At 40.8% G+C, this 27,751-nt stretch overlaps 1 protein-coding gene across 4 annotated transcripts in view; it reads right to left on the reverse strand.

Moving 5' to 3' along the window:
• Positions 1-11,007, reverse strand: part of Rictor (RPTOR independent companion of MTOR complex 2) — a 98,356-nt gene extending 87,349 nt beyond the window's left edge. For all 4 annotated transcript variants that reach the window (XM_059276645.1, XM_059276643.1, XM_059276644.1 and 1 more), the window contains exons 1-2: positions 10,893-11,007; positions 10,626-10,673 (exon numbers count right to left, since the gene is read on the reverse strand). In XM_059276645.1, the coding sequence (XP_059132628.1) occupies positions 10,626-10,673; positions 10,893-10,941 (97 nt within the window). In that variant the 5' untranslated portion in view covers positions 10,942-11,007. The remainder of the gene's footprint in view (positions 1-10,625; positions 10,674-10,892) is intronic.
• Between the last annotated feature and the right edge of the window lie 16,744 nt (positions 11,008-27,751).

The raw sequence follows: 27,751 nt of genomic DNA on the forward strand, positions 1-27,751 counted from the left end.
AGATATATCAAGGTTATTGGGAGAAGTGTCCAAGCAAGTGTCATACTTTATTTTCCAAAAAGCAGATCTGACTGCCTCAAAGCCATACTTGGTTACCTGTCTGGATCAAAGGAAAGGGCGCTGGGATGAGCTGAGACAGACACAATGACTTCGTATCTAAGCAGGCAGGAATGATGTGAAGGACACAGCAAAGTGCAAAGGTCAAGGAGGAAGCCAGACTAGACTACGAATAAGGTGAAGCTCCACCCGTGGAAATGACTGTTTACAAGTCTGGGTTGGCTTCTCCTCTCCTGTCATGGGATACCTCCTGCCCTGGTCACTACCCTCTGAGTCTTCTTTCCTCCAGTGATCTCCCAGCACAGTCAGTGACAAGTCCTCCCCTTCAAGTGTGAGGGTCTGCATGATCTGACAGCTTTCAGTGTTTGGGGGAAGGGGGAACTTCTGCAAAATCTATGCACGGTTTTTAACAAGCTGTTCTTCTAGTGGTATTCATATATTCATTGATCTTGTCTCATCAGAGCCCTGTATGAAGAGAAATGGCTTTTCTTTGAGTTTTTCTCCCATACACTGACTGTCAATTATTCACAATGCTCTTCATGGGTATATAGCCACAGCTAGAAACTGAAGGTACTCAGAAGGAGTAATAGAACCCTCATGTTTATTCAGAGCTCCAAGGTTCAACTTCCATCTTGCCAAAGATTCATTTTTATGTGTTTGAGTGTTTTGTCTGCATGTATATACATGCACTGTGTGTATGTATGCCTGGTGCCTGCAACAAGCCAGAAAAGTGTCACATCCCCTGGAACTGGAGTTATAGATGGTTGTGAGCTGCTGTGTGGGTGTGAGGAACTAAGCCTGAGTCCTCTGCAAGAGCAGCCAGTGCTTTTAACCACTGAGCCACCTCTCCATCTTTCTTGTTTTGAAATTCCTTGTCTGTGTTTCACTTTTCAGATGTAAGTTTCCTCTTATCAGTTCGGAATGGTTTTAGCATTTAACCTACATATTATGACTAAATGGCATTATATAAGTAATGTATACCTTAGAAGACCGAGGAGAAATTAATATGTATGAACATGTGTCTACTATCAATAAAATATGCATGCTTTAAAAAAAAGATGGGGGGGTGCTGGTGTGGTGTGTCTTTAATCCCAGCACTGTGGGAGGTAGAGGCAGACAGATCTTTGTGAATTCAAGGCCAGTCTGGTCTACAAAGTTGAGTTCCAGGGCAGCCAGGGCTACACAGAAAAACCCTGTTTCAGAAAAACAAAACAAACAAACAAAAAGACTGGGCATGTAGCTCAGTAGTAGACTGCTTACCATGTACAAGGCCATGGGTTCAAGTCCCAATACCACAAAAACTAAATAAACTTTAGGTTCATAGATAAAACATACCTTAACCCCAATCCATATATTTCATGGATATATATGTATTTGTTTACAACATAAAGCTAGATGTGGTGGTGCCAACACTTAGGATACTGAGACAGAAGAAGTCTGTTTGAAGTTAGCTCCTATCTCAAAAAAGAAAAAAGAAATTATGCTTTTTCTCTGTGGTACTTTTAAATATGAAAACAATTACTGATTCATGTGAAAAAATCCTCAATAATCAAACACAGAATAAAAAAAAAAAAACTATGAGAAAAAACAATAAAAGCAACTGTCAGTGTTTTTAACCCAGGCTCTCAATATATTTTTGTTGCCTTCTAAAATCCAAAAGCTTTTTCTTTTTTCCAAGTAATTTCTCTCTTTTTGCCAGGGAGAAAACAAAGCTAAAACAGTTAACACCAAATTCTCCTATCAGAAAGGAAAATGGCAAAGGCGGGAATAAAATACATATAGTAACAACTATTTTAATGCTAATATACTCAAATTTAATTCATCAAAAATAACTAAAATTGTATATAAGAATTCCATATACATACGAAACTTCTTAAGCATGAACATTCACCTGACTTCCTTTGTAGCAGTCTGTGTCATTTAAATAACCTCCAGTAACAGTCTAGTAATAAAACCTCCGGCAAAGAGTGTATCAAACAGCTCCAGTATTCGGTCACTCCATCACCACCACGTTAACTCAGTATGACAGGAGACAAATGGGACTTAAAAGAACACAACCACCTCTTACAGAACGTATGGAGAACAGTACATTTACAATATTCTGTTGTCCCCTGGCCACACACAGAAACTACAACACAGCTCAATGCTGGAGCTCCTATCACCCACAATCTTTCCGGCACTGAAGTCTCTCTCCATACAACTCTCACTTTTTCTCTCCCCCTCCGCACTAGCAGGAGGCAGGTGGTGGGGATGGTACAATGTTAGGGAGTACATCAAAGGATTATTAGTGTGTGTGGGGGGGAAACAGGGCAATTAAAAGTTTTAATACACTAGGGATGGACCGAGCACGGAAATAATTAGCACTACTATTTCAAGATGTGATTTTCTAGATCTCTATAACTGCTGAAAAAATATATACATGCCCACATTTAAAGCAGTTAAGTATCCCTTTCTCTGGCAAACTGCTCCTTTTTAAGTAACTAAGTTACTTGGCAATCTCCTTTGTTTACAGCTCCTGTGCCTCTTCACTCTCTATTCAGTATGAGAAACATATGAAACTGTACTGGATTCAGAGCAAGATGACTAAAATCTCTGCAAGTGACAATCCAAGTCTTGTTTTGGTACCCTAATACAGCAGTACCCTAATTCACCAAATATTATTTACCATTCGATAGGGCTAAGCAGGGTCTCTGGAATTCACAATGAAACATTGATATTTCAAGATAAATATCTCTTACATGTATTCATTTATCTATTTTGTGTGTTGGGAGTGTGTGTGCATGTGCATGCTACAGCACACTGTGGAGACCAAGGGACAAATTACTGGAATGAGTCCTCTCCTTTATTCATGTGAGTTCCAAAGATGGAACTCAGGCTTGTCAGCAAGTCAAGTGCCTTCATCCATTAGGCCATCTTGCCAGCCCTTCAGGATATTAATTTCAAATCATCTATCTCATTGGTAGGTCACATGCTTAAATTCTGAGATGAGAAAATGGTCATTTCAGTGTAGAAAATAACAAAAGCACTAGCTACCCTACGTTCGTCTCTCATTTCCAGGTTGCATCTCTTTAGAATTAAGTTTGCTAAACTTACAGAGCCCCCTGCACACTACCCTCTGTAATAACATATTAATGAAGAGGAAAGCCATATGCACTACACAGTAATGGGAGAAAAATCACTTATGACTGAGCTTGGAATGTGAGCAATTGCATACTCATCGTCACAAGTATGCAATTATTTCACAGTATGCTTCAAATCTCTCAGTCAAGTCCAGCATTACTTTCAAAGGCCAAACAAGCCTAAGCTTAAATATAATCAGTCTTCAACATTTAAAAAGGAAAACACTTGTCAGCAACCTCTCCCAATACTATCTTAAATAGTGAATGACTTGCCAGTATGATTTTACTTCTCAGCCAGTCATGCTGGCACAGGCCTTTAATCCCAGCACTCAGGAGGCAGAGACAGGTGGATTTCTGTGAGTTCAAGGCCAGCCTGGTCTACAAACTGAATTACAGGACAGCCAGGGCTGTTATATAGAGAAACCCTATCTTGAAAAAAAAATTAGTTCTCCAATTTGTTTTGATTTTAAAACTGCCTCAAGCCTGCTGTGGTGGCACAAGATGACAGCAAGAAAACCATTATACATCCAGTTTCTTCAGTATACTGGAGTAAAAATGGAAGACATTTAAGATAAGTCTTTCAAATACAAGTTAGTTTGGGTTTATGAAGTCTTCTTAAAGTATCTGTTATTATATCCACCTGGCTCAGCATATTCTCAATGTTATAGCAATGTCATCATTACTAGGTGCACAGCACAGTGCAGAGTCTAGGTGGACGACTCATAGGGACATGAAGAATGCACTCATGTTTAGATTCTTTGTTGACCTATTATACTGAACATATGAATGTTATTTTTAGCTGGTACACATAATTATTGTACTGCTATAACTTTCAGGGGGCAATTCTGTTTAACCTGGCCACACTAACAAAAAAAGTACAACAATATCAAAACAATAGATGATCCAAAAAGCTTAACAGTTACCTTTCGATCATTCATGTACTAGTTACCTAATAAGCATTTTAACCTGTTTGCTTTTCTCTATTATTCTGAGAGTCATTTGCTTAGGAAATAAAAATTATGCTTTAAAAACCTACTAGAGGAAAAAAGAAGAACATGTAATCTTCCCAAACTACACATAAAAACAAATATTAGGAATATAGATTTCACACTCTCCTATCATCACTTTTCTAAGTGCAGGAAAAAGTAGACCGTAATTAGATGGGCTAGAAACACAGGCATGCAATTCATTTACTTGCCCCACTGTGCTTTTCACAGCCCTATTTTCTGGAGCTTGAGAGCTGGGAGGCAGGGGGCCAGTCACAGCAATGGGCCACTTGAATGTAACATACATATAGAGGGCTATGAAACACCACCACTCCAACACATATTCACTATGATGTATGGGAATATATCTCACCATGATTTTAACAAGGTTCTGAGTGCCTTCTTTTTAACCTTTCACCAGCTGGTGATTATCTGAGAATCACACAGATGGCAGGTGAAAGTGCTGTATGCAAAAAGTAGTATGCATCACAGAAAGAAGGTAACTGAAGCCCAGAGGTTAATCACCCTGCCCAAACCAGTCTCACATTCAGAGTAGATAGAACTAAGGTCCACAAACCCCACTTCAACACTATAGATTTCAGCCCCTTCAACTGAAAAGTGCTCATAGATTATAACCTTCATTTTCACCCGTTGGCCTCTTCTTAAGGCTCCTATCCATGATATGCAGTCTTATCACATTGTCTTGGAATGCTCCAATCTTTAACTCTCCATTTAGGAGAGGGGGGAAACAGTTCAGCAGTAGTGAACATGCTTAGCATGTCTAAGCTCCTATACTTAATCCCAATGCACACTGTGTGTGTGTGTCTGTGTGTGTGTGTGTGCATGTGTGTTTGTGTGTCTCCATTCTCCCAACACCCTACACAAAAAATACTAAATTCAAAGTAACAACTACTAGACATCCACTCCAATATTTGGTATAGTACTCCTGGTGTCATCAATCACACGAAATTTAAAACCCTACTGAACTCATAACTGTCCCCTGCAGAAAGACTTCTCTATTTTATAGCACTATCGATTTGGTTGCCCCACAGGATTGCAACTTCAAAGCATTATTTTACTCTGTTCTCTTTAATAATATAGCATTATATTACTTTTGCTCATTTCCTTCTCCATTCTTTCACTCAAAACATCACTTCAGGGGTTGGGAACAAGCTCAGTGATAGAGTTCTTGGCTAGCATGTGCAAGGTCCTTCAGTTCTATCCCTTAACCTGAAAGAATTAGGATTTTTATTGATAGAGTATTGGGAATGCATTCTTAGGTAAAGGAAACTGCATATATAAAATTACGTGCCACACTTAAGGAACAGCATTCTTCTCTGACTCAAGCAAGTACTCTCAAATAGAGACATAGTTTACAAGGAGAAAGAAGAGGAATGGAGGGAGAGTCGGTGCTATAGACCAGTAAACTAACCCTAATTTCCTATGAGAAGTGTTCTGTGTACGAAGGAGTGTGCCACACACTTGAGCTATGCAAACAGGAAGATAGACCTTGACTATTACAGCTGTAGTAGCACAGAAGAAAATACATAAATAAATTATAAAGGGCCTTGGATGCCAAGCTAAGGAATTTGGACTTTATTCTGGAAGCAAAAGTAAACCTCGTTTTGCTGTTGTTTAATTTGAAATGAATGACAAAAATCAAATCTGCATTTATAAGGAAATGATTCTGGTTGTAGTACAGCAGGAAAGAAAAGGTAAAGCCAGAAATAAAGTCTTTGTGTTATTCAACAGGGAACGGACTATCAAACAGATATTTCAAAGGCAACTTGAAGCAGTTTGTCAACAGCACTAAATGGATGAAGAGCTGGTCTATAGTTTGAACAACAGAAGACACTGGTAGTTCCTCTAAGTCAGAAAGTAGACACACTTTCAGATGCAAAGCTTTACACATTCTAACTTTAAAAGGATTAGAGAGACAACACTCACTGGCCCTATGACACTGGCTGAAGTACATCTAAGTCTCATTGCTTTAGAACTTCAAAGCTTTTATTCTTTGAATTAGGATGAACATAGCAAACAGTTGGTGAAAACTGAGATAATTTAGTACCTGACACATTAGTAATACAGTAATCATAGCAAAAGTAGACTGTAGAACTTCAAATGTCAGTGAGTTTTACTAGAGGCTGTTCACATGTATGCATTTGCACTACAGGGGGACAGCCAAGGTAATGAAGACACTGTGGAATGAAGATAAACTAATCCGCCTAAAGTCCTCCGAAAAGTAACATTTCCAATCTTCTCTTTCTATCTTCAGCCTCGGCCCACACCCACTAGAGTAACCCTAACCATATGAAGGGACAGCAAATGTTTGCTAAGCACGTGGAAACTGAGTTGACGGGAAGAAACAAAAGTAAAGGAAAATAGTTCCCCACAGACTCCTGAAGGAAATCTTATCGAGAGTATAGTCACTCCTAGAAAGGAACAGATGCTGTGCAGTCTGACCCTAGGCAAAAGTGAGTCTGAAGTGATGAGGGAATTAGGAGTTCAGGTCTGTTAATAAAGAAATCAAAGTAGCTGGCTGTGCTAGCACATGCTTGTAATCCCAGCACTGAGGCCACAGCAGGAGGACTACTCCAAGTTCAAAGCTAGCCTAGACCAGTACTAGTCAGTACCAAGCCAGCTAGGGATATACAGCAAGACTTCTCCAAAATGGGAGTGGGGGGTGGGAGGGTGTTTAACAATTAAAAAGTCGGTTTTCAATGGGAGAAAGCAAATTAGTTGATTTCCTCACTCTCCTGTATCTTTGTTTCCATTTCTGTAGCTAAAACCCTGGTCTACGCCTTCTTCACTTCTCTGATTCTATTAGGAGCCTTGTACACAGCTGTATCTACTGACTTTCCCTTTCCAAAAGTGTGGTTTATTCTCCAGACAGCCCACATTTCCTTCCACGTTGCCACCGTTTTTATGAGAAGTGTAGCCCTTTAGGAGGCGTCTCTGGTCACCAATCCACCAGATAATCACATTCTCCTCTGACTGCTGTTGCACTAATTCTGCTCCCTGCACAGTCTGTACTTACTGTTCCGTACCACAATCACTCCTTTATGTCAGCTCCACTAAACTCTTCAAAGGGAACAACATCCTCCTCATTCCTACTCCTCCAGCATCTAATTCAGTTTCTGATACAGAATAGATTTCTGTCAATGTTTGTTTGGTTTAACTCAAGTGAGCAATTAAACAAATGAGTAACCTCCCAACTAAGGGAAATTAGAAAACAAAAAATGTTCAAATTCACACTATTTCAGATAGCCTTCCTGCTCTTCTGAATACTAAACAGCAAGCTGGACCATCAACATTTCATTCTTACTAACGGAAAAATAAAGGAATTCATTAGTTTAAAAAAATGTAAAACTCAGTAGTAGTTTTAACAAATTACAGTTTAGTAATACTAATACAGAATTGTCTGTTTTCTGGGAATAATTTTGAACACTACATTAACAGGGGCTTACTCTGAAAGAACACTGTGTCTTTTCAAGTCTGAGTCAGTACCAGAAAAGGATGCACTATTAAAAAAAAAAAAGAAGAAGAAAAATAAAGAAAAGAAAAGGAAAAGGTTATGCTTGCTGTGGAAGTAGCTAAAGGAAGCATTTGGGTGTTTGCATTTGTTTAAAAAAATATATTTTGGTGTGAAATATAGGGAGTATTTAATGGTATCAGTAGCAAATTGGGGACTTTCACAAATTAAGTAGAGTAGGTTTCTGAACAAAACTGAAAGCAAGAATTACTAATATCTTTTAAGATTTACTAAACGGGTTCCTAGATCAAAATGAATCCATCAACCATTTTTAATAGAGGCATTCTGTCTGAGCAACAGCAATAACACCAGTAGCCAAACCAAATTCTCCTGGACCTCAGAAGAGCACACATGTGCCTCTGTATTTGCCCACATACATGCAAACACACAATCACTTGCCATGCTTTTTTAAAGTATGACTTACAGAATCCCAGCTTCACAATGCTGGGAAGCAACTAACACTAAACAGTACTCATAAACTACAAAACTTTATGCTGAGTAATTAAGAACCACCTTCATTTACCTTTCCCATTCTTACTAACACTTTAAAGTTATTTTCTTTTTCCCAGTTGAAGAAACCAGGAGGGAAGCAAGGTCAAATAACTTGTCCCAAATCCCCCAACTACTGTTGCCCCGAGATTACGATCCAGAATTATTTGACTTTACAACAGCACTCTAACTATACATAGCTGTCTCCTCTAGGGATTACTATGACCATAACCTCTATGTACAATGAACATGGTTGTCCACCTACACAACCAACTTCTCAGAACACCTGGAATGGGAGCAAACACTGCCACAGCATGAAGCCAAACAAAAATTTGGTTGCTCAAACTTTATCTTTTTCCAAACTGTAATCCAATCCACAAGCAGCTGTCCCTCAGCTGCAACCCAGACTGCCTTACCAGTCTCAAATTATTACCAAAGTTTAATTCTTCATGAACTTTCTTCATGCGTGATCCACAAGCCCTGGAACAATGAAATGTTCATCAAAATAACCCTTTCTTTAGTCAATAGTTTCACCGTACACTCAATCTAACTCCTTTTTGTAATCAGCTTATCAACCGGCTATGTACACTTATTTGGAACTCTAGTACATTTTATCTGGGCAAGTAAAACATTTTCTGAGCATTTTATATAATCCTAGAAAGCTATATTATATAGATATTTACTGAAGTCTCAGAGAATTGATTTTTAATAATACACTCCCAAATTTTGACACCAACCACAGAAGTAAATATGTAAAGGAGCTTAACAAAGTCAACATACTACAATTACAATTTATTTCTAACACCACATCCAAGCAGGTTTTTACTGTAGGTACTAGGCTCAAGTTTACCTAAGTACTCTTTTCACTCAATTGCTTAGATAGAAATTAAATCACTGACCTACTACATAGTTAGAAAAGTGCAATGCTAAATCGCAGGTCTGTATTATGATCCTCATTAGAACGCTTTCTGGAAAACCTACTTTGTATAAATTTTTCATGTCTACGTTATATTAAGTTTACAAATTTGCAAAAAATAAATGTCAAAAGTCTGATCTTTTTCTAAGCTGATTCTCAAACCTAGCCCCTGGAAAAAAATGTTCCAAATCACTGAATTAATTAATTGCCATTTCCAGGACTTACACACCACTGCACTGTATCTTAGAAAAGTTTCTGCCTTGTTTACTCAAAACTTAACTTCCTGAACTATCAGAACCAAATACTAAATAGTAAATATGTACTCATGTAACTAAATCAAAACTGGTCTTTCAGCCTACACAGGAGTCCTAACAATACAAAAACTGAAACAAAACTAAGAATGAATTATGCCGTCAATACAGAGATGGAGCCCCTAAACCTCACAATCACCAAATACTTGAGTTACAATACAAGGTAAAACAACAACAACAACAAACTCAGGTCTGTAGAACGTTTACGACTTTTTTTTTTTAACTTCCTAAGGCGCTTCAGGGATCTCAAAAAGTGATTCTGTACAGCAGAACTACTTAGTTAACGCTCTAAACTACAGCGCTGCGGAATATGACCGTTGAAATCTGTAGACCAAATCCTGTTTATGGAGGAAGAGAAAAGAACCTTGCGTGTAACTACTAATGCTTCAGCGAAATACGGAGGAACGAACACCAGTACGGTGGCCGGTGACCGAAGAAAGCGACGCCGATCCTCAGGCGGATGCAGTTCTTAAAAAATATAACCGGGGCTTGCCCTGCAGAGAAGGTGTAAACAAACCCGTCGCCACTGCAGAAGGTACACAATGAACCTGCGGCAGAGTGAGGGGGCGGTCTCTCGCCAACTCCAGACCCAGCGGGCCCGGGGAAAGGGAAGCAGCAGGGATGGATACACAGCATAAACCAGACACTTAGCAGTCCCCAGCGGCTCTCCCATTTCCCCGCCGAGTTAGCAAAGCTCCGGGTCTCCCGGAGGACCCGCGCGGCCCGGAGAAAAGCAGTCAGCAAGAACCCAGCCGGTCCAGCATCTGCTCCGGGGGGACGGGGAGGGCAGGATGTGGTCGCTCTTCCCTCAAACATCCTCCAGTAACCTAAATAACAACGTCTACCTCTCTCCCCCCACCCCACCCCCGCTACACCTCCCAGGCCGCCCCCGGGAGTCGGGGGCCCGGGAGCGGTGAGAGGAGCAAGAATGTTCCAGCGTGTTGGGGGGGGGGGTGTCCGGAGAACCCCGGGGTCTCTGGCTGCGCTCAGGTCCTTGCCCCGCGCGCGCTCCAGCGCTCCCCGCAGCCGCCCGAGGCCCGGAGGGGCTCAGCCCGGGGAGGGGAAGCGGGCGCGGGGCAGGGGGATGGGCGCGGGCTCGGCCCCTCGCTGCCCCCGCGGGTCACCCCGGCCCGCCCCCAGCCTCCGGCCCCGGCCCCGACCCCGACCCCGCTCCCGTTCCCGTTCCCGCGCCTCCCCGGCGGCGCCCCGCGTTACCTCGGGTCAGATCCAGCGGGACGTTCTCCTCGCCGCTGTCATTCCGCCCTGTGCGAAACAGACAGACAGACACACACACACACACACAAACCCCAGTTAGGAAGCATCGCAGGCCGCCGGCGGCCGGGACCCCAGCTCGTCTCCCCGTCACCCCCAGGCCCCGCGGGGCAGGCCCGAGCGCCACCGCAGCGGCGGCGGCCACCGAGAGCGCGGGGGCAGCGAGGGCGGCGGCGGCGGCGGCGGCGGCGGCGGCGGCGGCGGGCTTACCTCGTATTCGGAGGTTCTTCAGAGAGCGGCCGCGGCCGATCGCCGCCATGTTGACGGGTTTCAGTCACAACACCGGAAACCTCGCCCAATCGCGCGAGAACCCCTTCCCCTCCCCGCGCGCCGCTCCCGTCCCCGTCCACCACCACCCCCCCTCCCTCCCCTCCCCTCCCCCGTCTTCTCCCCCCTCCCTCCCCTACGCCGCGGCAGCGCCCCCGCCCCTCGGCACGGAGGGAGACTCAGTCCGCGGGCGTGGACTCGGGGGGTGGGACGCGGAGATGGGCGGCTGGACGTGCGGGCGCAGGCGTGGTGGGAGGCGCGTTTTCCCACGGGGGATTCCCATTGATGTAGTGGACCGGACTCGGCGCGCGCGCGGGCGCGGGCGCGGGCGCGGGCGGGCGCGGGGATGCGGGCGGCTGGCCACCTGCTGAACCCTCCCCGCCGCACTTACCCGCGTGGCTCTAAAGCCCGTTTCCTGACTCATCGGCTAGAATTATTTTTATTTAAAATAAAAAGGGGGGTGGAGTGGGGGGCAAGCGCTGCGCGCAATTAGGAAGGTCGCTTTGATCCTTTTTCCCAGAACCGCGGTGGTTCTCCCAAGTGCACACACGTACGTAACAAAGTTTGTTGGCCACCCACGCTTCTGACCACGGAGCTAAGCGGCTCCGCGCTTGATCTCAGGCGAAGAGCCGCTCTCGGCCCGGAGGCTTTCCCGGGAGCAGGCGACAGGGTGGAGGAGGTTTGCTTTCGGGCCGCCCGGGATCGGACGTGTAAAGAGTGCAGAAGCGGGCGTGCAGGGCGGTCGTCCCGGCGCGGGATCGGCTCGGGATCGTTCCCGGGCGGGCGCCAGCGCCAGGAGGCCCCGAAGAGGGTTTCCTTCCCGCCTGGAGCCCGGGGAGGAGGTTGGGCGCCCCGTCCTGGCTTTCTGTTACTCCTACATCACTGGTTAATGCAGACGTCGTCGTGGATAGGTTTCTTTTTTTTTTTTTTTTAATGCATACAAGTAACAATTATTAGTTGTACGGGTTTCTAGAAGCGGTTTGTTACATACTCATTTAGCCCTTAACCCACAACTCTCTTAAACTAGCTTACTTAAATGAGGGTTTTTTTGTCTCCTCGAATTCCTCATCTCTCTACTCCAGACTTAAAAGTTAGGTGAAAGTGGAGATCTTACCTTACCGTTTATCTTGTACTACAAATGTCAAAACCAAAATATCTGTTGAAGGAGTAAACACCTTCGGTTCCTTCACTGTTATAATGTTCTAAATAAAAACAAAACAAACAGACAAAAACATAATCCCTCCAAAAACACCAAGAAAAGGAAAAGAAATATTGGAGAAACTCCCCTTGTTCATAAGAGTGAATAATTGCAAACAAAAGCCCAAAGGTGCAACTTATGCAAGTGTATTTAAAAATAACTATTGATCCAATGTACTAATCGTTTATGATATTAGTATTATTATAGTATTATAGCTATTACAAATTTCCTGTATTAATAAATGTTTGAAATACATATAAAATTGAAAGGATCCATTGTAATGTAGTTTTACATACATGTATGTAGAAAAAAAATGCAAGGTGTGTATCTGAATGTGAACTGCTATTCCTCTCTCTCAATTGTGGGATCACACCTGCATTTTTTGTTCTTGCTTGGTCACCTACATCTTTTAAATGATAGTTGACCGAGGACAGTTGTTGAAGTACAAGTTTTTAAAAGAAAAATAAAAGAACATCAGGAAAATGAACTCGGACCGCTGCTTTCTTGGGGACTACCCCACGTCTACACATTCCAGGTTCCTCAGTATGAGGTCTACATTCTGGTATCTGCTGCTGCACTTAGATTTAAGGGTCTAACACAATTATAAGTGCTCTAAAGAAATATTTCCTGACACTATCAGTACAAGCTTTGATAACAGCAAGCTTGCTTCCTTTTTTATAGCTTTCAAGTCTCAGTGGAAGCTATTTACTCTATTTCCTGACTCAGACGACAACCACAAAGCTTGAGGTCTGGCCAGGACATTTAAAATTTTATCTTTCATCCCTTCCTACATCACCATCACTAAAAACAAAAGAGGAGAAATCTGTCAATGAAAATTCTACCAGATTTTCAAATGATCCTTTTAATGCTGTTGTTTATCCTCCCCTATTTTAAATTATTTCCTAACCTGTTTTAACTTCCTTTTCTTGTTCAGTATTTCCCAAAAGTAAGTACAACTGATCCATTTTAGTCGAGGAACTTCTGAACCTATTATCTTCGTAACTGTGTGTTCTCATTTGAAAACCAGTATTATTTACTCTGTCTCTTCAAGGAGGCGGAAAACACACACACACACACACACACACACACACACACACACACACACATCTTTCAATCTATCAATGAGTGATAGTTTGTTTCCTTTTACTACTTTAGCCATTTACATGAGTTATGTTCTTCACATTTGTTCTTAAAGTGGATAGCATTTCTGATTTAAAAAAAAAACAACAACAAGGTCTTAATGTTTGCATTGGCACTCAACTAGGAATGAGGAATTTTTTTGGTGAGTTACAATAAGGAATACATTATATATTAGTTTTGGTTTCTAAATATCAATTATAGTTGACCCCAGAACACAGGCTACATTTTTTTAGGCTGATTGTTTTCTGTGATATTTGTTAAAAGTTTCCCTTGAAACTTGTTTTTTTCCCTTGTTTTCACCCACCCCAAAGACTTACTCATTTTGTTTACATCTTACTACTTCTGTAATTTTATTTTGATTCTGATCTAGTCACTGTGAATATGACTTCCTCTTCTTAGTTTTCATTTCCCAGTTAGGTTTCGTTTATTGTGTCAATGAATTTTTTTCTAATATTAGTCATTCATAAAAAAAATGTGGCACAAGATGGAGTCCAAGACCACACCTCTAAATGACAGCTTACTTGAATTTGAAGATACCATGACTCCACTGAGAGTCACTGTCTGGGTTCAATTCTCTATCTTGTTGCACAGAGCTAATAATTCTAAAACTATGTTTTCTCACTCTGAGGCACAGTTACAGTGCTGAACAGAAACAAAAGCTTCCTTGCCAAACTCTTGGTTCCCTTATTCTAGCTGCTTGGCTACATAGGCCATATGAAGATAAATCAAGCTGAAAACCACAAAGTTTGGTGAGACTCTTCCTTGGTAACTTCTCTTTGTTGTCAAGCCACACATTTACTATCTAGATAAAGACAATTAAAATGACCGACAGTGGAGTCTGTGAGACCAGTGTTACCATCCTTCTCCAGGTGGCTTGTGGAGAGCAGTCTTGGATCACATCACAACAAAGTTAGATTTAAGGATGATTTACGCACTTGGAGAATTCCTTTACATTTTTACTCTGTCCAGAAATTATTTAAATTTTATTTTAAATAATTCTGTAAGGCATAAGGGCCCCCTACAGAAACAGTTTTAAATGGAGAATAAGCTTCTGTTGATAAAAGGGAAATAGATGTGCATTCATTACATCATCTAGAAGCATCTACACTGTGATTTCAATAGTGACTATGGGGGGCTGGAAAACTGAATGACATTTTTTTTTGTTTTTCTTTATGCTAAAACAATTTTTTTACTTAGATAATCTTTTGTAAGGAAAACTAGAGAAATTTTCTTGGCTATTTTAAAGTCAAATCACAAACTTTTGTTTATAATACTAATTATTGGTTAGTACTAAACATATTGAAATTTTTATCACTGTCAATAAAAAGAAAAGCATTCACACATGTATCCCAATATGTATATATTTACCTTTTATTAAATTAAAAATAAAATATAAAGTTAAAAAAATTATTAAAATTTACTGCTTTACTAATAGTAGAAATGGTAGCAATAGGACCAATCTATATTTCTTGTTGAGCCTTGTGATACAGTGATTCAAAAGTCTGGTTTTAAAAATGGAATTTAATAAAAAATAAAAAACCTCACAACAATTAAAGCTAACGGTAGAAAACCATTCTATTGACTGAAGTTTTTAAATTCTAATCCTTATTTTCCAGTTTCATCAGAATTTATACCAAGATTTTCAAAAAGTAATTTCACTAATCAATGTCCATTTTCTTTGGTTTTGACTAGTTTCCCCAAGAAACTAGAAGAAAGAACATTTAGAAAATTCCAGCAAAAGGTAACAACATGGTTTCAGAACAATTCATCTGAAAGATATTTACACAGAAAAGAAAATTCTATTTCCATCATTTGTAAGAGTGAAAAAATGTAAAACTGTGTGACACGTTTCTATTTTAATCGTTTTAGAAAAAAAAAAAGCAGCACTGTGAAATATAAATGTTCTTGCCCTGACCCAAGTCTATGGAAAGCAATAATGTGCTTAGTTATTGTTACCACATTTGTCCAGAAGGGAAAGTATAAATTTTAAAAATCAGATAGGTGGCATGCTTTTGGAAGCCACTAGCCATCAAGGGGCAGAGGACTCCAAATGTTTGCATGGAACAAAATATTTTTTATAGTCATTCCCCTTCTAATCTCAAACTGTGAAGAAATTAAACTGTGATGATCAGAGGTTAAACAGTCTCTCTACTTCTTTTGGAATCTCTTTTAAAATTTCATCTACAGGAGCTGCTTTACTGACATTCATAGAGCATTGCTCTTATGAAGGAACCTGTTTGTTGATAAGGATACATGTTCTTTGATACTTTTTTACTTGGATGACACGGGGATTTGGGGAGGAATTACTTAGGTATTTTGGTACTAAAGAGAATTCTAACTGATACCATAAGCTTGCATGTTTCCAAGCAGCTACGCTTCTTGCCAACCGCACGGCCAAACTTCCATAATTGCTAGATATTCTCTGCCTTCCTTTACCAGTGGAGCTGCATTTCAGCTCACCAACAGATCTTTTGTTTCTGTGTTTGCTGCAGCAATTTTTTTTTAATTGTAGCAAGATATACTACTATCTTCCCTGAAGATAATGCGACTTTCTATCGATGGCTAGAAAGAAATATTTCTTTTTGGAAAGCACTGAAGTCAATATTCTGCAACTTCTGGCATCACTAAAAACATATAGATATTATGCTCATAATCTGCTGATTGTTAAAAATGTTTTTGCTAATCAGCTAGCTTTGTAGTATCATTGGTTAGCATTTCATGGGTCAATTTATACTTAAGAGTTGAGTAGTAGTGGGTAATGAAATAGGATAAATTCTTATTTTACGTAATGGTAATAATTTCAGTCTTCAGACACATCTAACTGCACCATTATTGCTTTTGTGTTCTTTTTCCTTCCTTTTTTTTTTTTCCTTTTTCTTTTTCTTGTTTGTTTGTTTTGGGTTTTTTTTTTTTTTTGGTTTTCTGTTTTTTTTTTTGTTTTTGCTTTTGTTTTTGTTTTGTTTTGTTTTTTGTTTTTTGAGACAGGGTTTCTCCTTGTAGCCTTGGCTATCCTGGAACTCACTCTGTAGACCAGACTGGTCTTGAACTCACAGAGATCCACCTGCCTCCAGAATGCTAGGATTAAAGATGCATCTCACCACTACCTGGCTGCTTTTATTTTCTTATAAGAAAGCCCTTAAAATACTAAAATTAGAACCTTCAGACTTGTCTGCTATGGAAACTCTGTGCTGTGCTTTCATAGTTTTTGTTATATACTTCATAGCTCCTTTGCAAGGTTTTTGTTTTTTGTTTTTTGTTTTTTGGGGTTGTTTTTTTTGTGTGTGTGTGTGTGTGTGTGTGTGTGTGTGTGTGTGTGTTTGTGTGTGTGTGTTTTGTTTGTTTGTTTGTTAGGTTCTCTGTAACCCAGGCTGATTTTGCATCTGCATTTCTTCTGTCTCAGCCTCTTGAGTGCTGGGATTACAGGCATGGACCACCACATCTGGCTCTGTAAGACGGTTTTTAGACCATGTAGACATTTCATGACGCACAGTTTATAACAGTCTCCATAAATTCACTTACCTTATTATATGGGCATATGCTAAAGTGGAAGACTTCCCTGGGCACTCCTGGGAACTATAGAATCCTAATTCTTCTCCCCCTCAGAATATGTTATACTAATTTAACCTGCTAATCAAATATCAGATAAATTGTGAATCTGCATAATATCAATAGTTTACTTTTTCTTGCTTGGAGGAAGGAGGCTTAAAACCCTCCTCAAAAGTCCTCAACAATAAAAACAAAACAAAACAAAAAACATAAAACCTACTAAAGGATTGAAGATACATAGCTCAGTGGTACAGTGCTTTCGTGGGAAGCGAAAAGTCTGGGGTTGATCTTCATCAGGGATTGGGGTGCACAGTACACTAAACCTAGAGTAAAGAACAGTAACCAAATAGAAAGCAGGAAAATCGGCAAGTGGGGGGTCTGGAGGGGAAATACCATTGGCATGGCTGCGAGAGGACTAAGGTAGAACACAAGGCAGAAGAGCCCAACTCTCCATTGAGTTCAAAATTAGGAGGTGCACCAAAATGAACCCAGGTTGGTAGCAACCCCTGCCCTTCATCAGCAGCAACTACAAATTCTTTTGGGAGAAAAGTCTGGCATTTACTGAAAAGTTGAGTCATCACATATCATGATTCAATAAAGAAAAGTTAATATCCTAACATTATCGAAATCACAGGGAAATCACCACAAATAAGAATTGAAGGACAGAACTGACAGAATTGTATCATTTCTAGGATAATTTATAGGTAAAGTTGAGTGATATTGAACTTTAGGTATTGACTATAGAAAGTACCCATTGCACGGTGAAATTATTATTATTTTTTTTACTCCATCCGTGATGGAGGAGTATTGGACTTTCCTTCCCACAGTGCAGAACTGCTAATCTAGATAGAAATGCAAAGCAACTGTTGTTAGGTTTGGACAATGGATACTGAAACCTTGAGATAAAAGAAACAAAGTGATCCACATTCTCTCTGGCTTTCTGCCTGGGATTTTTCTTTTTTAAACACAGCACAAAGCTGTGGAAACTGACACAGCAGCAGGTTCACTGGCTAGGAACTAAAACGACCGAAGTTCAACGACAATGAGACCTTTTATGTTTGATGAGCAGGGTACCAGGGATGAGGGACTTCTACTGTGCCCGAGACTCAGAAATCTGCACATGGACACCCTCTTGCTTATTTACTGGAGTTTAAAGTTTAAAAAGCTTTGGGCAAGGCTCTGGGAAGCTTGGCATGGTTTACTATTATATATGTTTTTGAAGAATTTTTAAGATCTAATATGTTGGTGCGTTTGGGGACAGGGAAGGTAAATTGCCATGTTAAAAAAAAAAGAATTTGTTCTACCGGATTGCTTCCTCTAGCCTTAAGAGAAGAGGAGGTGCCTAGTCTCACTGCAACTTGATATACCATGGCTGGTTGATATCCATGGGAGGCCTGCCCTTTTCTGAAGAGAAACAGAGGAAGAGGAGTGGGTGGGGGTGGGGAGGTAGAGGAGAGGAACTGTGTGTGTCGGGGGGGACATGGACATTTTGGTTGGGATTAAAAACAAAAGAATAAATAACAACAAAAAGAATTTGTTCGAAGAAAACAACAGTCAATGATTTGTGATCTACATGAAAATGATATGGTTTGTTTTTAGTTTTAATTTAATTTTTTTTTTTTTCAAGACAGGGTTTCTGTGGGTAGCACTGGCTGTCCTGGAACCTACTGCTGTCCTTGAACTCAGCCTCTGCCTCCTGATTGTAGGGATTGAAGGTGTGTGCCACCATCACCTGGCATTTTAATTTAATTTTTTTGTGTGTGTGTATGTTTGGATATATGTGTCTGTGTGAGTGTATATACTTATAATTGAGCAGCAAATGCTGTTATGAGCCACATCTTCCAGTCTTATAATTTTATTTTAAATCCAGAAGAGTGATTACTAGAGATCAGGAAAAGGTCAAATGGACAGTAGATAAAGAAAAACTAGATTTAATCAGTCCGTGTAGTATGTTTGTATTGAAATACTACCCTGGACCTCATTAATATTTGCAATTAATTCATGTTAGTTAAAAAATAAACATAAGGGGATAGATACACTGTGAAAACAGTAATCAAATGAAGACTGCTATGACTACATTAATATCAGACAATTCAGAAGAACGATGAGGGACGGGAGAAATGATTATGTTAGTAAGACAATCAATTCACTTAGGAGACATAGCCAATCCAAATGTATGTGCAGTAATAAAAGCCTCCAAATCACAAAATAATAAAACTGCCAAGAAGTAGAGACAAATATCCAGTAGGTTGAAAATGTCAATGCCCCTGTCTCAGTAATCTATAAAAACAATTTAAAAATCAAAGTGTGGTGGTGTGTATGAAAAAATGGCCCCTACAGACTAATATATTTGAATGCTTGCTCCCCAGTTGGTGGAACTGTTTGAGAAGGTTCAGGAGGTGTGGCCCTACTGGAGGAGGTGTGTCTCTGGGGGCAGACTTTGAGGCTTCAAAGCCACAGTGCTGTACCATTGCTGCCTGCCTCCTGCTTGCAGGTTCCAGATGTGAGCTCTCAGTGGTTCTTGTCTCCATGCCTTCACTCTACCATCATGAACTCCAACCCTCTGGAACCGTAAAGCCAATTAAATGCTTTCCTTAATAAGTTGCCTTTGTTGCAGCGTTCTAGCACAGCCATAGGAAAGTAACTAAGACATGGGGCATAGAAAACATGAACAATCTTATCAGCCATGTGGCTAAATGACATTTAGAGGGCAATCTGGCAGAGAATGACCACACATTCCTTTTGAACACACAGACACTGCTCACCAAGGCAGGGAGTAACTTGGACTATAAAACAAACTTTAAGAAATTGGAATAGCCGGGCGGTGGTGGCGCACGCCTTTAATCCCAGCACTCGGGAGGCAGAGCCAGGCGGATCTCTGTGAGTTCGAGGCCAGCCTGGGCTACCAAGTGAGTCCTAGGAAAGGCGCAAAGCTACACAGAGAAACCCTGTCTCGAAGGAAAAAAAAAATTGGAATAGTAATAAGTGCACATGTATTCCCTGTAACAACAACGTAAAATTAACTAATCAATGGTATTTTTAAAGCCTGACACATTCCCAGGTTGTAAAAGTTAAACAGCAAAAGCACCCAAATAACATAAAATAGAGTAGGTAAATGAGTAAAGTAGAGCATGTTTGGGATTACATATAAATAAAGACATAGCATACCAAAATTGTCGAGATGGCTGTAAGCATTAGATAGTGTAATGCTTTTTTTTTTTATTTCTTCCTCCAAGAAGAAAGGTCTAAATCCAATGGTTTATGCTTCTATGTCAGGGAAAGAACAGCAAATTGAATCAAAATCAAGCAAAAGGAAATCAGTTGCAGAAACTGAGAAGAGGAAAACAGTAAAGTCAGAATCTGTTTCCCCGGGGCTGGGTGATGGGTTAGCTGTTAGGAGTGGGCACTGCACTTGCCCAGGTTCGGTCCCAACACCCAGATTGGGTGCCTCACTGCCACCTGTAAGCCCAGCTCTGCTGGGACCCAACTCCTCTAGGCTCCAGAAGCATCTGCACTCACATCCTCATCCCCACACACCCCCATACACATAATTAAAAAAAAATCTTCCTCTGAAAAAAAAAAAAAACTAAACTAAAATTGATAAATCTATAGCCAGACTAATCAAGAGAAAGGTTATTGATTAAAAACATCAGGTGCCGGGCGGTGGTGGCGCACGCCTTTAATCCCAGCACTCGGGAGGCAGAGCCAGGCGGATCTCTGTGAGTTCGAGGCCAGCCTGGGCTACCAAGTGAGTCCCAGGAAAGGCGCAAAGCTACACAGAGAAACCCTGTCTCAAAAAAACCAAAAAAAAAAAAAAAAAAAAAAAAAAACAAACATCAGGCATGAAACATGGGAAATTATAACAAATACTAGAAGCAAAGAAGGAAATATTAATTTTATGCCAATGAATTTGACTACTTAAATGAAATGAGTCAAATCACTGAAAGACAGAAAATGCCAAAGCTTGTTCTCAAGCTATCTAATAGATATATCAAATGACTCTCATGTAGATAAAGGGAAAGGTTCTGTGACAGCCAGCACAGTGCCAAAGAAAAACAAATTTAGAGAGCTCATAATTCCTGATTTAAAGACTTATTTAAAGCTATCAGACATTTTTAGAGAAAGTAAAGACATAAATTAATAGCACAGAGATAAAAATCTCAGAAAAAAGTTGTATGCCATTACATTTTGATTAATATGACAAGGCAATGTATTTTTTTTGTTTGTTTTTTGTTTTTCGAGACAGGGTTTCTCTGTGTAGCTTTTTGGAGCCTGTCCTGGAACTCACTCTGTAGACTAGGTTGGTCTTGAACTCACAGAGATCCACCTGCCTCTGCCTCTCAAGTGCTGGGATTAAAGGCAAGTTCCACCACCGCCCGGCTAAAAGCAATCAATCTATTGTAAAGAGAACCTTTTCAACAACTGATGCTGGATCAACTGGATTTCCATCTACAATAAATGGATATTGATCAATACCTTAAACCTTATAAAAAATGTAATCAAAATGGATCATAAACCTAAAACTGCAAATGTCTAGAAGAAAACAGTAGAAAATTATCATGATGTTGCATATGAGAAGCATTTCTGAGACATGATATCAGAAGTATGATCAATACAGGGAAATAACAATAAACTTGATGGATTTTTATCAAAAGGCAGACTATCCCTAGGAATGACACTATTGGAATAAAAGGACTAGCCATAGACTCCTAGAAAGTAGTGGGGTTGTTTTTTTGTTGTGTCTCTTTTGTGGCACTGGAGATTGAACCTGGGACATCACATGATTGAGCCATATCCCCAGCCTGGGAAAATAGTTTTCATCATATGTTTGATAAAGTACTTGTATACAAGCTAACTGGAGAACTCTCAATATTTAATTGTATTTTTATAAAAAAAGAAATCTATGGTTATTCTTGGTTGTCAACTTGATTATATATAGAATGAACTATAATCCAGAAATGGAGGGCACACTTGTGATCCGGATCTTGAGGCTGGATGACACATGCCTTTAATCCAGACCTTGAGGTGGAAAGGCACACACCTTTAATCTGGGGCCACACCTTCTGCTGAGAGGACAATGGAGGAATGAAGTGGGGTGTGTTTGTTTGCCTGATTGCCCTTACCTTGTCAGCACATCTATTTCTTCACTGGTATTGGAGTCTACTTCTTTGGGATTCCAGTACATACAGAAGACCAGTTGAGATGGTCCAGCCTCGCGAGACTGAACAACTACTGGATTCCTGGACTTTTTATTCATAGCGCTTTCTCTCTCTCTCTCTCTCTCTCTCTCTCTCGGCATTCTCATTCAAACCACCCTACTTCGTATCTCATCTATTGTTTTGAGGGAAGTGTTAGATATCTGATCAATTTCAAATTTCATGAAATATGAAGAGAAAAATATAAGGCTAAGCAGTAATAGAGAAGCAATGGTGTGTAGAATTTGCCTGTGTGTAAGGGGAGGCTAGGATCAATTCTATCAATGAAGAAATAAGCCAGTCTCCAGAAAAAGACCAGAAGAGAGTGAAGAGCAGGGGGAAAAAAACCTCATGAACAGAAAGCACTGTATGAGGCAGGAGTCCCAGCATGAGCATGTTACAAGTATTCCACTATCTCCTCCTCCCACTTAAGATCTCTCCTTCTTCTCTCATGCTCCTCTTTCTTATGTCACAACCTGTTATTGTTTTTGTTGTTTTGAGTTGTTTTTTTTTTTTCCCCTGAGACAAAAATCTCATAGCCCAAGCCATACTCCAATCCCCTACTTAGCTAAGGATGGCCTTGAACTCCTGAGGCTTCTTGCCTCTGCCTCCTGAGTGCTAAGATGATATGGTGGCACATGCCTTTAATCCCAGCACTCAGGAGGAGGCAGAGGCAGGCTGGCCTCTGTGAGTTTGAGGTCATCCTGGTCTACATACAGGCAGGCTCCAAACCTACACATAGAAACTCTATCTCAATGTGGTAGTTTGAGAGAAAATGGTCCCCAAAGGAAGGGGCTTGTTGAAGTAGGTAGGGCCTTATCAGAGGAAGTGTATTACTGGGGCGGGGGGGGGGGGCAGGCTTTGAGGTCTCTTATGCTCAAGTTTCCCTCAGTGTGACTGTCAGTCGACTTCCTGTTGCCTGCAATATGTAGCACTCTCAGCTCCAGCACCACACACTTACCTGCATGCTGCCATGCTCTCCATCATGATGATAATGGAACAGAACCTCTGAAACGGTAAGCAAGTCTCCACAATTAAATGCTTTCTTTATAAGAGTTGCTGTGGTCATGGTGTCTTCACAGCAATAGAAACTCAAACTAAGACACTCAAAAAAAGAAAAAAAAAAAAGACATGCCTAGCTTTTTTTTTTTTTTGGTAGATTATGGTAATATGACCCTACCAATACCTGGCTTTAGTGGGTTGTTTTCAATGAAGCAATGAGCAGACTTTCTTGTTAATCTTCTGTTGTGCAAAGATTACATACTAGTGAATTGTAGTTAATGATTTCAGACCTGGTCTCCAATTCTATCATCTTAATGAGATCTGCAAAAACTTCTCTTCTTAAGCAAAAATTACCTCCAATAGCCAATTTCCATCCTTCAATGATATGTTTCCTTTTTAGCTGAGTTTATGCTATCAATAATACACAATGTATTTACTAGCCTTTCTTGCATGCGGGTGTGGTCAACTAACTATTTTCTGATCACTGGGATAGTTAAGATGCATTATTGTCTGAATCTTCCAGGAAATGTCCTTAAAAAGAGGAGTGAATGCTCACTTCCATCCTTCTTCCATCTGGATGGAATCTGTAGCATAGAGTAAGTTTGGAATTAGAGTTATGTGTCATGTCCCCAGCAATGGTTTGTGACACATGTGAAATTGAATTGACTAGGGAAGCTTGTTAGAGACTTAGTGTCCAAGTTTTTTTTTTAATTGAGGGCTGATTCTATGTGGACCTAGTATGTACCAAAATCCAAAATTCCAAATTTCCAGAGAGTAGCAAATGTTCGCAAATCATATTGTTCATACAATGGATTTGAGCATAGTAAGTGATGCTTATTTGTTCTGGAAAAGGTTTTAGAATTCTCTGTTGTTAGTTGGTTTTATTCTTTTTGGGGGGTCTGCCATCCAGCTCCCAAATAAATCACTCACGGAGACTTATTCTTAATTACGAATGCCCGGCCTTAGCTTGGCTTCTTTCTTGCCAGCTTCCTTTAATTTATTCTGTCTACCTTTTGCCTCTGGGCTTTTCCCATCCTCCTACTTCTGTAAATCTTACTCTGTGGCTTGCTGTGTAGCTGGGTGGCTGGCCCCTGGAGTCCTCCTCCTTCTCTGGCTCCTGGCTCTCTCTTCCTTTCACTCCTCCATCTCTCTTTGCTAGCCCCGCCTATCCTTTCTCCTGCCTTGCTATTGGCCAGTTCTTTATTAGACCATCAGGTGTTTTAGACAGGCACAGTAACACAGCTTCACAGAGATAAACAAATGCAACATAAACAAAAGTAACACACCTTGAAATAATATTCTACTACAATTCTCTCTAAATTCAAGTCCCCCACCCCAGTCCCAAGCTAGCTTTCCCCACAATGCTTAATGGTCTCAGGCCTGTGCTGTAACTTGTTTCTCTACGGCGCCTTAACTGGTGTTTTATTGTCAAACTTAAAGCAGACATGGTACTAAGGAAAAGTGATTGGATGCTATGTTAGTTAATTTTCTCATTGCTGTGTTGAAAATATCCCAACAAAAGCAACTTAGGAAGGAGGGATTTATTGCCTCTCAGTTTGAAGTTGTCGTCCATCATTGTGGGAAGGTCACAGTGGCAGGAGCTTTCGCCGGGTCACATTCCACCTGCAGTTAAGGCACAGAACAATGGCTGCTTCTGTGCTCAGTTCTCCCTCTCCATTGTATTCCATCCAGGACCGAGCTCACGAAACTGCCCACACTTACAATATCTTCTCCCTTCCGTGAACTCAGTGGAGAAGCTCCTTCTCAGGCACACCCGCAGGCTTCTCCCATAGAAGCTCCATTCCACATTGACTCTAGAGCTCAGCAAGTGGACAATTAAGATTAATCGTCACAGTTGCTTAAAGGTGACTAACATATCCACCAGTCTTCACAGGGGTGGTTATATACCCACTAAGTTGCAACCATTTGCCGGATGTCACTCATTTCTCCTGAAGGTTATAAAGGGTACATCATGTTCAGGAGGACACATATTCGTCTTGTACCTTTTTGTCTGCCTGCAAAGGCTAGGAGACAGAATTTAGTTATTGCGAGAAAGGTTGAAGCAACAATATCTGTAGTTGCCCTTCTCGTCTTGGTGCACTGTGATTAAAACCAACTCTTTGCAGGGCAGATATGTCGGTAATCCACACACATCACGAGTTCAGTCACTATTAGCCCAAACAGGAGGGTGGGGCATAGGCATGGGGGACTCAACCGTGATCTAGTGATAATGAGAAGCAATGCCTCTTCCTTGACAATACCTTCCCACATGGGTGCTGTTACCAGGCAAAGGGTTCTGCTTAGTTCTCATCTCTTTTTCTTTTTACATTTACTTATTTATTTTGTGTGCATGCACTCACACAATGACCACAAACGGGAACACATGTATGGCGTCATACCTGTGGAGGGCAGAGGACAGTTTGTTCTTTCCTTCTACCATTTGGGCTCAAGGGGTTGCACTCGGGCTGTCTGATTTGGAGACAAGGGCCTTTATCCGCTGGACCAGCCTTTTCTGTTTGTTTTATTTGTGTCTGTGTTTTTGCTTCTTGTCTTCTTTAAGGAAAGGATTCAGCAGAGACACAGATACTTGAAGCAGGAATTCATTTAACAGAGCAAAGGATAGTATACTTTACTCTGGTTGGAGATTGGAGAGGAGTCACTCAGATGAGGGGATGGAGGGAGGGAGCTGGCAGCCCACTGTGTACTGTGGTATGGATTTTACATACATTTTATGAATATTTATGACCTTTGTAGAATATTCATGGGGTGAGATGACCCTCTTCCCATGATCATCTTGAAAAGCCCAGTGGGACTGCGGTAGAGTCTCAACCATAGTGCAAAGGATATTACTATGCAGCCAATGTTTTTTTGAGAATGAGATTGTGCATGTGTGGCAGTTGGGAAGTTCCTTTGCACCTTAGTTTCTGGCAGAATGGGAAGAACTCAAAAGCTGCTTCAAGGAGTTTAAACCACTAAAGCACATTCTGGTGACCAGGAGACACAGGGGCCAGGACACAGCTGTGGTTTCTGCAATGATTTTGTACCTAGCTCCTTGCCTACAGACCTCATCAAATACGAGTAGAATAAGCCCTAAAATACCTTTATAAAAAAATGAAGGCTATTTAAAAATTTTTCAAATGTGTTTCATCTTGAAGTAAAGAAATACCAGGTTCTTTTGAAGAATATAAAGCTCATATTTAGCATAAATGGTAATTTGCTATGTTCTTGTGTTAGAGCCCTGCCTTGTTTTTTATGTCTTTCATAAATAATTGGTTTTTTTTTCCTTTACGATTTTTACTCCTGGTGAAGCTTGATGTGTTTGAAAATCACCCTTTATTTTATTTCCTTGGAAAATGGAAGTCAGTTTTAAAAATATTATTGAAGCAACATTGTTACATTTAAAAAGGTCCATAAAATTAACTTATTCCATATAGAAAACAGACCTAGACGTATCAAAACAATGAGTATAAGAAGGCCAGGCTTGCATCTTATTCTAGTTTTATATGGTCAGAAAGACCATGATAGATGGTTATGGTCTTGTCCGAGTTGCCATGTTAAACACCCATGAGATAAGCACTAAGACAAGGAGCCATTCAGACTTCCAAATTGTGTTCTTTGGTGGAAGTGTTACCTAAAAGACTTTGGGCTATAAACAACAAACAAACAAACAAACAAACAAAAAACTATTAATTCAGGATAGGAGACCAGCTTAGTTACATTTCTACTGCTGTGAAGAGACCAAGGCAACTTACAAAAAGAAAGCATTTAATTGAGACTCACAGTTCCAGAGGGTAGTAGAGTCCATGACCATCATGGCAAAGAGCATGGCAGCAGGCAGGCAGGCATGGCCCTGGAGCAGTAGCTGAGAGCTTACATCTGATCCATAGCATGAATGAGAGAGAGAGAGAGAGAGAGAGAGAGAGAGAAAGAGAGAGAAAGAGAGAGAGAACACTAACTGGGGATTACGTAGGCTTTTGAAACCTCCAAACTCACCCCCAGTGGTACACCTCCCTCCATAAGGCCATGTCTCCTCATCTTCCCCAAACAGTTCCACCAACTGGGGACCAAGTATTCAAGCGTATGAGCCTACAGAATTATTTTCATTAAAACCACCACAGGGACCATAAGCTTTTCTTTAAATGCATAGCTGATCTCACAGAAAAAGGGGGTTGGGATCCCCTGGGGTCCAAAGGTGACAAAGCTGGAAAGTAGGATGGCTAGCTGCAGCTCAGGTGATCTTTCAAGGTCACTGGAGAATATTTATGCCCCAGACCCTTCCATAGGGCTTTGCTGTTGTTTTTGTTTGTTTGCCCCCACCCCGTAACTGCGTTATGTCTTGAGACAGGATCTTGCCATGTTACCTAGGCTGGTTTCACATTTCTCAGCTTGAGTGACTCCCTTGCCTCAGCCTGGTAAGTAAACGGCTGGCCCTGTAGACGCCTTCTCCACACTTAGCTAAAGGCTTATGCACTTTGTTGTTTACTTGCTTTTGTGTGCATTTTTAATTATTTTATGTTTCGCTTTAGGATTTTTGTTTTTTTTGTTTTTTTGTTTTTTTTAGATAGGCTTTTACTAGATCTCCGAGATTGGGCTCAAACTCTTAATTCTCCTGTCTCAGTCTTCCGAGAGCAGGAATTACAGCACCACATCCAGCGGAGCCTTGCGTTTTAAAAGTAATTTGGGTCTGCATAAGGGTGAAGAGTTCAACTGTGAGTGCCCCC

The sequence above is a fragment of the Peromyscus eremicus genome, chromosome 11, assembly GCF_949786415.1.
Source record: "Peromyscus eremicus chromosome 11, PerEre_H2_v1, whole genome shotgun sequence".
Classification (NCBI taxonomy): domain Eukaryota; kingdom Metazoa; phylum Chordata; class Mammalia; order Rodentia; family Cricetidae; genus Peromyscus; species Peromyscus eremicus.